The following is a 12,192-nucleotide window of genomic DNA, read 5'->3' as shown; positions in this document are numbered from 1 at the left end:
ATAGCTTTTTGGGGATGAAAGAAAGATTTTTGCGGAGTCTGGAGAGGGAGAAAGGGGGATGTTGGCACCAGCGATGGATGCCTTTCTGCTGGGAAGAAATCTGGCTGGTGGGGCACGGGGTCAGTCTTGGGTTTGGGGCATGTCTTGAGGTCATGGCACTGTCAGTGGGAGGCCATGTGGATGCTGTTCCCAAATTTTGGGAATTGGGAAGGGAGGGCTGCTGGGTGCTGACACGGGCAGTGCCAACGAGGATGCTCTTGGGGGCGAGGGGCTCGCTGCGAGCCCCCCGGGGATGCTGCCCAGCGCCGGGCTCAGCCTCAGGGCCTGGTGTGGGATGAGACAGGAGGGAGGGGAAGGGAGGCGAAGGGAGGGGAGGGGGCTTCTCTGGCAGCCCCCAGCCCTGGCGGAGGCGCAGCTGCCGGCTGTCATCTCCCGGCGGGGCTGCAACCCAACGCCGCCGTGCCCCGGAGGAGCCCCGGGGCTCGCAGCCGCTCCCCCCCCGTAACCCGAGGCGCAGCCCCGGCTGGGGGGGGGTGGGGTGGGTTGGGGTGGTCCACGGGGGAGGGCGTGGGTCTATGGGGGGCGGCCCCGCACCCCTCGAGCCCGGGCTGGGGGCTCGGGGCTCCGCACAGGTGCGGTGCCCCCCCGGGCGCACACAGCGGGCGGGAGGGGCGGCCCCCTGCCGCCGGTGCTGGGCGGCGGAGCGGGGATGCGGCGCCCTCCTCCCGCCCTTCCTCCTCCTCCTCCTCCTCCTCCACCTCCCTCCCGCCGGCAGCATGAGCCCGGCCTTCCTCCTCCTCCTCCTCCTCCTCCTCCTCCTGCCTGCCCGAGCCCGGCGGGAGCGGCTGCCCGGCGGGGCGCAGGCGGGACGCAGCGCCCCCGCTCCTTCTTCCTCCTCCTCCTCCACGTCCTCCTCGTCCTCCTCTTCCTCCTGGGCCGCGGGGCCGAGCCGCTTCCCTCGGAGCCGCCCGGGGCGGCGGCGGGGCCGGCTGTACTGCCGGGTGGGCATCGGCTTCCACCTGCAGCTGCACCCCGACGGCCGGGTGGACGGCGCCCACGACGCCAGCCCGCTCAGTGAGTGCAGGGGACGGGGGGGTGCCGCGCCGCGCTCGCCCCCCAAGCCCCCTTTTTCCACCTGGCCACTCTCCCACCCTTGCCCCGTAGCTGGCAGAGCCGTGGGAGCCAGCCACTTGTGGCCTTCGGGCCCGCGCCGTGGGATGTGGGTCGCAGGCATGTGCCACTGATGGCGCTTCGTGGCACCGAGGTGCAGCCCCATGGGCATGGGGACAACGCTACCGACCCCCCAGCAGGTGCCCCGTGGTGTGTGGGGCCTGTGGGAGCCTCACTTCCTCCTTAAAATAAACATGGGAAGTGGCGGAGATCCGATACCGCGGGGCCGGGGGCTTAAGTGTGGCGTCGTGTTTTCTCTCGGCATGTTAATCCCTGCACTCCTTCCTCCGGGGCCACTTTGTCCCAGGGGGAAAACAGAGCCCTGGGAGCAGCCACTGTGTGCCCTGAGGAGCTGTGGTGTCGGTAAGAGGACAGGAGGGGACATCGGGTGGTGGGGACATGCTGGGACACCTGTGCCAAAGGGACAATGACACTGTGCAGGGGTGCGAAACGTGGCAGTGGCGGTGAGGAGCAATGCTTGGCCCTGCTGTGGGATGAGCTATGGGTCCCACGTGCACTCCTAGGGTGGGGAGCTTCAGGAAAAAAATGGTGTTGGTGGTAGCTTCAGCCCCAAATCTGGCATGCACTTCTACATCCAGGTTTGTGAGGAGTTGGGGTGAGGTGGGTGGCAGCAGGCTGGCTGCAGAAATGCAGGGCTCCATGCTCCTGTGGCTTCCTTTCTCGCCCTTGCCCACTGCCCAGATTTTGGAGATCTGAGCTGTGGCAGTCAAGCCTTGCTGGCCAGCACCCAAAAGGAGGGATTTCCCCAGGTGGGAGCTTGTTCTGTCACAGCTGAGGCCGAAATCACCCCCTAAACCACAGCTCCTTGCAAACCCCCCAGCACCAGCGCGGGCAAGACCAAATTGTGTGGCTGTACTTGGCTCTGAAACAAGTGAGAAATCTGGGGGGGAAAAAGAGTTTTTCCTGGTGCTGTGGATCCCGTGAGGGCCCAGCAGCACTGGCACAACTTGTGAAGCCATGGGGCTGGCTGGGAAACAAGGCACCCCTGGTTATTTGCAAAAAAAGCATCCTCAGCCTGAAAGCCCTTTGCTTTGTTCATCACGGGCTTGTAGCTTAGGACACAGCTCCCGCCAGCTAAAAATAATAATAATAGGACAAAACTGATAGCAGTACTGCAGTAAATGCAGGTTTTTATGAGTGAACAAGCAGCTGTGTTGCACAGAGACAGGTTGCTGAAGAGCAGGGTCTTTTGGAGGTGAAATGCAAACGTGAGCTTTTTATTTTTTATTTTTACTTTTAATTTGTCACTCTGATGTGGAGAGAACTGTGATTTATTTTGGGATTTCTGTCATCCTAGGTATTTTGGAAATATTTGCTGTGTCTCAGGGGATTGTAGGAATACGAGGAGTTTTCAGCAACAAATTTTTAGCGATGTCAAAAAAAGGAAAACTCCATGCAAGTGTAAGTAAACCCCCGATTATCAGTACATACTGCATATTGACGGCGTTGCGACAGCTGCACACACACGTGTGTGCAGCAGCGTTGCTCCGGGGCACCTGCGGCTGCCGGGAGGGCTCTGCAGGGCCAAGGGCAATGGCTTGCGGGAAGTGTGGCTGCCTGCCCTGTGGGGGTGAGCCCAGCCTCACGGCCGAGATGTGGGTGTTAGCGATGTGCTCGGGCTGCACAAGCCCACAAGTTGACATAAAGCGGTATTTATGTGCTTGCAAAACTCCCTCGGGTTTTGTCGGAGCATTGCTCCTGGAACCTAATGATACAGAAATGGTGAGCGCGTCGCTGCTGATTTCTGCGAACTGGACGGAGAGTCTGGGGAAAGTGGGAATGTCTGGGTGAAGGTAAAACAGGGAAAAATGAGCACAGCAGGAGCAGTGTAGGTAGAGAGGAGCAGGCAAAACACACAGTGAAAACATGAGATGAGACCAAAGCAAACATGAAATGAGATGGAAGCATCACCGAGTATGGTCCCCAACCCTCCCCTGCAGTTCATAATGGCCCCATTGTTCCCCTCGACGTCTTGAGGCATGCCATGGTGGAGGCAGAAATTAAATCAAACCCCGTCCATGCATGGTTAATTGCTGCTGTAGACAGGGCAGCGTGGAAGCGACCTTGGTGAGGGCAACGAGCAGCGGGACGAGGGCACACGATGCTCTACTGTGATGAAAGCTGTCAATTTGTAGAAACTTGACCCAAACGCCTGAAGATGGCTGGGCTGAATAACACCGATAATGCAAAGCCTGCATCTGTTGTTCCTCCCTGCCTCGGCGGGATAAAGTTATTTCATGGCCTAATGAGTGCGCAGCAGCACAAAGCGCGCCCTGCGCCCGTCACTCACGGCTGCGCTTTGATGCAGGAGCCGCTCCGGTGCCGTTGTGCTGTGCTGCGGATCACACCATGCCTGCGGGCCTCTGGGCTGCTCTGAAAATTGCTCTCTGGGTTCGCAGCTTCCCAGGAGAAGTGCCTGGGTCAGACCTAAAACCTCCCTGTGGTGTGGGCAATGCAGTTATCTCGCCTGAGCATCGCTGTGGCTGTCAGGGCATCGCAGAGCAGCTGGTGTGAGCAAAGCTGTGTCCAGAAGGGGGATGGTTGTGCATGAGCAGTGCAGCACCGTGGGTTCATAAAAAGAAGGGAAAGCAACCAAAAGTTGCCAGGATCACATTTCTTCGATGCAAAGAGCGAAAGGAGTCTTAATTCAAGGTGTTCCGGGGGAAAAAATGTACTGCATGCTGGGATTCTGTGCCTTGCATTGTAAGGTTCAATTTTTCTGGTTCAATTAGGAGTTGAAAATCCATCCCAGCCCCATGGACCTTTGGGTGGTTGTAGGTGATAGATAGCTGGCGTTACATGCTGTCATCGGGGTCAGGACTTGCTCGATGTGCCTTGCATTTTCTTCTGGAGATGTGGCTGCAGTCAAACACCTTACCCCTCTGCCTGCTCACCTGGCAGCCCCTAAACCTGCTGCTTTGCCAACTTGCATGAGAAATGCTTCATTTTGTTGGGATGGCAGGGAGTAGAGCTGATGGTTCATGGCAGTGGGCGGCCTTATTCCCAAAACCCCAGTGCTGGGGGACTGTGCAGCCCCATTTACAGGAGGCGATGCTGTGATTGTTTTACATATAGCAGGGGGCAGAATGACCCTAGTTGATTTCAGAAGAAAATGGGGGTTATAAATAACTCCAATGCAATTATAACCTGCATGCCAGCTGCCCATATAGGCTATCAGACACAGGTTTGGTGCCAGAGTGATGTGTGCGAGGAGATGGAGTGGGCTTTGGGGTCCTCGGGCCAGAGGCCAAAATTGCGGGGTGTCCACTGTGCTTGGAGCGGTTTGGGAGAGCGACGGCGGTGCTAACCCATCTTTGTGTCCCCCCCTTGCTTTCCACAGGCGCATTTCACATCCGAGTGCCAGTTCCGGGAGCGCTTCCAGGAGAACAGCTACAACACTTACGCCTCGGCCGTGCACCGCGGCCGGCGCTCGGGGCGCGAGTGGTACGTGGCCCTCAACAAGCGGGGCAAGGCCAAGCGGGGCTGCAGCCCCCGCGCCCGCCCCCAGCACGTCTCCACGCACTTCTTGCCCCGTTTCCGACAGCCCCCCCCGCCGCAGCTGGCCTTCACTGTCACCCGGCCCGAAAAGAAGCCGCCACCACCTCCTCCGCCACCACCACCGAAGAAAACGGCAGCGGCCACCCCGCCGCGGCACAGCCATGGCCCTGTCAAGTACCGCCTCAAGTTTCGCTTCGGGTAGCCGTGCCAAGAGGAGGCTGCAGGGGATTTTTGGGGAGGAGCAGAGCCTGGTACCCCTCCCCATTCCCAGATGGGATGGATGTGGGGGCACTGGCGGAGCGGAGCGGGAGCTGCTGCTGTGGATGGGGAGTGAGGCGCAGGCGTTGCTCTGCTGCTGCTGAGGGAAGCCATGAGGGGCCTCCGCCTCGGACGTGTTTTCTTGCACCGTTTTCGCTGGTGATGCTGTCGACAATCATTTTCGTACAAGAGTTACGTCCAGTAACTCTCAAGTGCCAGAGGGTTTTGGAACTGTGTTGGCAATAATATATCTCTTTGTAAAGGCTGTTAGGGGGAGGACAGCCATTTGCAGACGTGCAGCCCCGTGGATACACTGATCAGAGTTGGTCTGCACACACCTGGAAAACGTTTATGCTGAACCTGTGGGGAACCATAAAACCTCTGCTCTCCTACCAGGGCCTCACCCTGCACTTCATTCATTAATTTAAATGTGGTGGTGGTATTGTAAGGAAGAGCATGGTGTGGCAGCACTGGCAGCGAAGCTGTTGCAGGTTAATGTGAGCAGGATGGGCCAAAAACCCCTCCTGGTCCCAAACGGGTTTGCTGGTCAGAAGGAGGCTGACAAGGTGAAAATAAATGGGTAAATACCTCTGTTAAACTAAAAGCAGTCTGTAGCTGACTTGAGAGAGTTTTAAGCAATAAAGGTAACTTTTTGAGTGTGTCAACCTTCTTGCGTTTCACAAGCCTTGTCAGCCTTGCTGTGCTTTTGTTTGCAGCTGGCAATTGCATCTGAACCCTTTGCGAGGGGCACAGAGCTGCCTGGCCTCCCAGGCCCGGGGTTAATGAGCAGGCTTGCTGCAGGCAGCCCTGCAAAGGGCACCGGGACACGTGCCCTGCTGCACCTCACCCGCTGCAGGACTCTTGCATGATGCCTCGAGCTCTTTGTCAGCAAGGCTGCAGACAATGCTATTGCACAATGTGCACCGACTCCTAAAACTCGATTTTTTTTTTTTTTTTCTCCTCTTCCCTTTGCTTTCTGAGTCATCTTTTACCGCAGCCTTTGCAGATATAAAAAGGCTTCAGACACTCATTAGGCACGGAACTGCATGGAGAGAGGCGCGGCGCTCGCGAATGTCAGCTCAAAGCGTGATGCTAACAAGTGCTGAAAAAAATGAAATGGGGAAAAAAAAAGCGAAAGAAAGAAAAAATAAAGCAAAAAGGCAAAGGAAAATAAAGGAAAAGGACAAGTAAAAATAAAGGAAAAACACAAAAGTAGGGCAGAAAGCAAAAAAAAAAGGGGGAAGAAAAGAGGAAAAAGGCAAAAAAGTAAGGAATAGGACAAAGAAAAGGCAAGAAACAGGGGAAAAGGGCAAAAAAAGCAATGGAGGGAGAAAAGGTGAAAAAGTAAAAAAAAAAAAAATAATAGGAAGAAGCAGAAAAAAAAAAAGCAAAAAAAGGAAAAAGCAAAAGGCAAAAAAAAAAGCAAACAAGGGAAAAACAGCAAAAAGAAGCAAGAAAAATGCAAATAATAAAAAAAAAAAGGCGAAAAAAAGAGGTAAAAAACAAAGACAAAAGCAAAAAAAAAAAAGGGGGGGGGGAAAAAGCCCCAAAATAAAAGAAGGTAGAGTCCCTTCCGTTCCCGCCGGGCGCCCGCTGACCGGCGGCCGTTGGGGCGTCCTCGCGCCGGCCGTTACCACAGCGGCGGGCGGGAAGGGCGCGATGGCTGAGGGGCCGCCGGAGCAGCCGCCGGAGGAGCCGCCGGAGGAGCCGGAGGAGCCGGAGGAGCAGCCGGCGGAGCAGCCCTTCGGCTCCTACGAGCAGTACCTGGAGACGCAGGTGACGCCGAGGGACCTCTACTACCTGGAGGTAGGCGCCGGGAGCGGGCAGAAGGGTCCCGGGGGGTGTGGGGGGGAGTGTGGAGGAGCCGCGCTCGGCTCCTGAGGGGAGGTGGGCTGGCAAAATGCTGCTTGGTGTCTGGTAACTGCCCCGCTCCTCTCAGCGTGAGCCATTTGCAGGTGGTGTGGTTGCTGTGTGCAGGTAAGCCCCCAAACTGGGCTGAATTCAGTCTGAAGCGGAGCATGGGACGTGGCAGCAGAGCTCACGGTGCAGCAGAGCTAGCCAGAAGCTCTGGGAGCTCAGAAGCAAGCCTCAAGTTGCAGGTCATGGCCAGGAAGCCTGTTGTGTGAGCAGCAGTTCGGTAGCTGAGGTCCACCCAGAGCAGCCAAAGACAGCAAGAAATGCCCCTCTGTCTAGAAGTACAACATGAGGTGAACACAGTGGGGCTGGCTCTGATGTGCAGTGCTGCCTTTGAGCCATTGCTGCACTGTTTTTTTTAACCAAAACAGGGAAGATCTTGCTGTGTCCACTGCTTATGAAGCATGACTTTGAGCCTGAATCATAGTGAGGGATGCGCGTGGTTGAACAAGTCACATCATGGTGATACTCAGCTGGTGCTGACCGCTGAATATTTGGTCTCTAAAAATGACAGTGCCCATTGCTCAGTGGAAAACACTTTGGGTTAAGTCACGAAAGGTTTTCTGTCAAAGGCTTAGAGGCAGCAGGTATTGAAAACAGTCACCGTTGCCTACTGGTTTGCTTTCAGAAAAGGCCTGTCTATCCTCTTTTGGCTCTAAGAAACCTGGACCTCTTCTGGCAGCTTTCCTGCAGCTCCTGAAAAGTTGGCCAGAGCTCCTGGATGGGTGGAAGTGGCAGGAGGTATTTCCTGTGGCATTTTGCCTGTCAGAGCTTATCAGGTGCCCCAGCCTGGAGAGGAAATACCTCACTGCCTGAGCACTGAACTCATCAGTGCTACTCTGCTGTGTGGAGGTTAATTTAACCTCAGGAATCATTTTCCAGCCAGACATATAAAAAGCAAGACACGTGTTCTTTCCTGAGGTGAGGTGCAGGAAGGAACAATGCAGGAAGGAACCTGCGGGCCTTCAGCTGCTGTGCTTCCTTTGCTGCTGACCGATGTGTCTTGGATCTGCCAGCATCTGTGGTGGCATTCAACACAGAGTGCCTAAGGCCTCTTGGTGAGGTGGTGCAGAGCTGTAGCTTTGGGTCTTCCTTAGGCTCTAGTGATGCACAGCCCACAGGTTAACTGCGGCCCTGCCTGCCTTGGTGCAGCTGATTTCACAGGTGTATTGGGCAGATTGCCTTCAGCTTTGCCCAATTACTTTATCTAGCTAAGGAAGGGCCCAGGAGCCCTTCTCTGCTTGCCAGAATATCTGCAAGGTAGTGTGGGGGCCTGCTGGGAGGTGGTTCCTCTGGGTGCAGAGCAGAGCTGTGTCCCTGCAGCTCAAGTTGTCAGTGGGGGCAGCTGGGGTCCAGCGCTGAACCCGCTCCCTAACCACATCCCTCTTCCTCCCGCAGAGCGAGGAGGTGGCACGGCAGCTGGCGAGGCTCGGCTTCATCAGCTCCAAGGATGTGCTGCAGCGGGAGGAGTTTGAGGCCCAGCAGGCAGCGGCAGCAGCACTCATGGCATCAACCTCTCAGAAGTAAGTGTGTGCCCGTGGTGCTCCTCACTGGGCACCTGCCCTGGAGCTTTCTGGAAGTTCTTTCACCCTTACTGAATTCTTCCCACTCTCTCCCTCAAAAGAAGACGTCCCCAAAAACAGAGTCCTGTCTGTCAGGCCTCGTTTGTGGCAGGGATTGCATTGTGTCTCCACACCCTTCCCCTTGCTTCCCAATACCTGTCAGGAATGTGCAGGAGGAATGAGGCAGCTGGGAGTGGGGCTTGGTGATCCTTGTGGGTCCCTCCCAACTCAGCACGTTCTATGGTTTGAAGGTGATAGGTATGTTTGAGACACTGAAATATTGCTGTTTGGGAACAGAGTAACATGCTTTGATAGGCAGATTGTCTTTCTGGAGCTGCAGCCAAGATATAGCAATTTTCTAACACCTCAGATTTCTGGGATTAATATTTACAGTACGGTGAACGTACTGATGGGAAAGAGGTAGTATATGAGAAGGGGAAAACCTTTTCTTTCCTGGGCCATTGTTAGACTTTGAGGATTGAGTTGTGTAGCCTACAGTCCTTTTCCTGTCAACAGCAATAGGTAAGCTAGTCCTGGACCCTTGCTAGTGTTTCCTTGAGATCAGGGAGACTGAAGTTGCCGTGGGACTGCGTGTTTAACGTAGTGTAGCTGAAACATATCACTCTTAGGCTTATGAGAATGAGCACTTGGGAAGTCTTAATCGTCTCAGGAGGAGGGCCTGGTTGGTATCATTACAAGGTGTCTGCTCTTTTATGGCAGCTATTTCTCTTCCATTCTTCCAAGCCCTTGAAAAGAGTGTAGATGTAATCTCCAAAAGTCTCTAACAAAGGAAGTTCAAGCAGTGCATATGGTAGGTTTCTAGGCTGTTTTTTCCTTTTGGCTTTTGCCATCTCATACTTGTTACAGCATGTGTAGCTACAGCACATGCTTTCCAAGAAAACTCAAATTGCTCTGAGAACTCAGTGCTTTGCAGAGCAACTTCATCATATCTTGGGGCTGGTTCCCTCCACCGTGCATTTTATGTAGCCTTTTTTCACTCTGTTTAGCCAGTCTGTAAGTGTTAACACATTTAACTGTTTTCTCTTCTGTTTTCTCCGTTTGTATACCTCTTGAGAGAAGGAAAAAAAGAAAAAAGAACAATAAAATCCACAAAAAAACGCCTCTTCCCTTTTCCAAATAGCCAACTTTTTTGGTGCTTTGCTGTAAGTAATTATACATGTATACCATTGTAATAATGCGTACTTTATCAAGAGGCTGGGTGAATAGTAGAGCTGCTGAGCAATCTTTTCCTCCTGTGGTGCTCTTCTGCTTTCATACTATTGTAAAATTATCACTTACTAATTTAGCAGCATTAATCAAGTGCCTTTCATAGTGTTTGTGGGCTAAGAACATATGTACAGAGTAGTTACGCTAACACCATACTTCATGTACAGTCCTGTAACAATTTCTATTTCAGGCATAACTTAAGCTTTTTTCAAATAATTGACTGTTGTTTCATTATACAGGGAAACTCATTTTGCAGAATTGAAGGCTTAATTATTTGAATACAGACATAAAGGATTTCTTTTGTGTCTTACATGTTTAAACTTCCAACTGCGTGTGGCTGGTACTCAGTTTGTGTGCAGCCAAATGAAGCTGATGGTGACAGTGTTGGGTTGATGACATCAGGAGAGAAAACACTGAGCTCCAACAGCTGACTTGTTGGTCTTGTAATGTTCTTGTAAAGCATGCTTCCAAACTCCTGACGGGTATTAGTCTTACAGAGATTGCATTGGCAGAGGGAAGAACTAAAACCAGAACTCTCAGATGCTCTGTCTGCAGTGGGCTTCCATAACTCCTATTTTACTTTAGGAGTTCCTCTCTCTGTGGTTCGAAACACTTTGTGCAGGCTGCATTAGTTGGCAGACTTACTGTTGTGCCTCCTGCTTCTGCAGCTGTAACACTAAATAATCATGAACTTATTTTTTGGAACTGGGGTTGCCTTAAACTAAATTTAGTAACAGGGAAACTCTAAATTGCAACAAATGACCTCTAAGCCTAGAACCTGTGGAATAACAAGAACCTAACAAGACAAAATCAACAGATGATTTCAAATACTAGCCAACTTAAGCATAAAGAAGGTGGTCATTTTTTGGGCGCTTCTCTTTTTCTGGTTCTTGCTTAAATGTAATGGTCACGGTTTGCTCAAGGGCTGCATTTTTGTGTCTTGACTAACAGTAGAAAAAGCAGCTTTGGTGTAGCGACATGTTATTACTGTATTGCAAAGCTGTCCTGATCAGAAGAGCCAATGTGTTCCCTCAAGTGTTTTCACTGCTGATGCTGTTTTCTACTGAATCTTTACCTCAGCTTTCCAAAAGCCTCTTGCTTAGTTAAATAGCCTCATCAGCTAAGGCACATGCTTGGTAGCGTTGGTAGGACTTCTGTTACAAATGGTGAAAATAAGATGCGTACAAGTTGCAGAAAATGGATTTGGGTGGGCTGGTGGGGGGAGGCTGTCTGTAAAAGATCAGTTCCTTTAAAATCCTTTGCCCTTTTTCCAGTAAAAGTGGACATGGTCACAGTGTTAGGCTTGGGTGTGTTTCTGTTAAGAACAAAGGATCAGGATAATAAAAAGTGAACTGCAGACCTTGAGACTCAGAAGCAGAAAATGCCTTCTGTACTTAGCAACAAGGGTGTACATGTGTTCCTTTAGCATCTGAATTGAAGAGGGCTGAGCCCTAGGGTTTGTTTTTCTTTAACACCAGCAAACTGGAAACAAGAATGGATTTTGTGATACTTTTTCCTTTTTATTTTTTATTAGACCATCTCTAAATGTGGGTGAGGTTCTTGGTGGTTCTTTCTGTTATCCCACCTCTGTCATTCAGGACAATCTCATGTTCCTGAAAACTTTCCTGTAACTTCTGTGATATTGATGTTAGAGAGGAGCTGTGTGTTTCATCTGGAAAGTCATAAGATAAATAAAACTCTGGCTGACATCAGTGCATGTCTGTTTAAATGAAGAAAGGACAGGAAAAAACTGTTACTCCTCTCAACTGTACATACGGTTTTGCCTCCCAGTGCTTTAAATCCCTCTTCTTACTGAAGACACTGTTGCAGCAATAGGTTGCAACTACTTTTTTGTTTTGAAGCCTGGATCCCGCTACATGACATCCTTAGCCACATTTTAATGTGGGATTAATGCTTCTGCTTATGTGGGGGCTGCTCTGCTTTCACATGTATATGAAGTGACTTTGGAATTGCACCTGAGTCTTCACTACCTCTAGGATTTAGTTTTAAACAGCACAAATAAAACTGCAAATTGCTTCCATTTCAACTCCTGCTCTACCCATGTCCATATTGGAAAGGTGTCTTTGACAGTGCTCCTGCTCGTGGGGTGGATTGCATAGCTTTGAGTTGTCTCTGTTCCCTGTTCTCTGTGCGTGGAGCTACCGAAACTGGCTGAGAAGCAGTGGCTGAAACTAGGAAGATGTTTTTGACAGGAATCCTGCATCTCTCTGCTGCAGGGTTTGGGTGCCTTACTCGATGTAGCCAGGAGGGGCCTCCCTCCACTTAAGATTCACAGCACTCGAGCTTCGGCTGACAGTTTAGTGGTATGAATGTCCTCTGACAAGGAGGAGGTGGGAGGAACAAACAACTGGAACTATCTTTGTTAATTTTGTTCGTGGAAGGAAAGGCTGCTACTTCTGTTCAGAGTATTAGTGCTGAAAAACTCAGGCAGAGTGTTAGAAGTGCCACATGGCTACCTCTGGGCAGGGATATTTACATCCCTGACCAGAGAAATGCAAAAATAGTGTCTAGGTACAGGCTG

At 52.0% G+C, this 12,192-nt stretch overlaps 1 protein-coding gene across 1 annotated transcript; it reads left to right on the top strand.

The window, feature by feature from the left end:
• Positions 1–776: 776 nt before the first annotated feature.
• Positions 777–4,891, top strand: FGF5 (fibroblast growth factor 5; the record flags this gene model as incomplete). The annotated part of the gene is made up of 3 exons (XM_084286517.1): positions 777–1,074; positions 2,489–2,592; positions 4,532–4,891. 3 exons carry the CDS (start codon positions 777–779, stop codon positions 4,889–4,891), a joined length of 762 nt encoding a protein of 253 aa, XP_084142643.1.
• Positions 4,892–12,192: the final 7,301 nt, after the last annotated feature.

The sequence above is a fragment of the Netta rufina genome (assembly GCF_964035555.1).
Source record: "Netta rufina genome assembly, chromosome: 4".
NCBI classification, from domain to species: Eukaryota; Metazoa; Chordata; class Aves; order Anseriformes; family Anatidae; genus Netta; species Netta rufina.
This window is presented reverse-complemented; position numbering and strand designations above follow the sequence as displayed.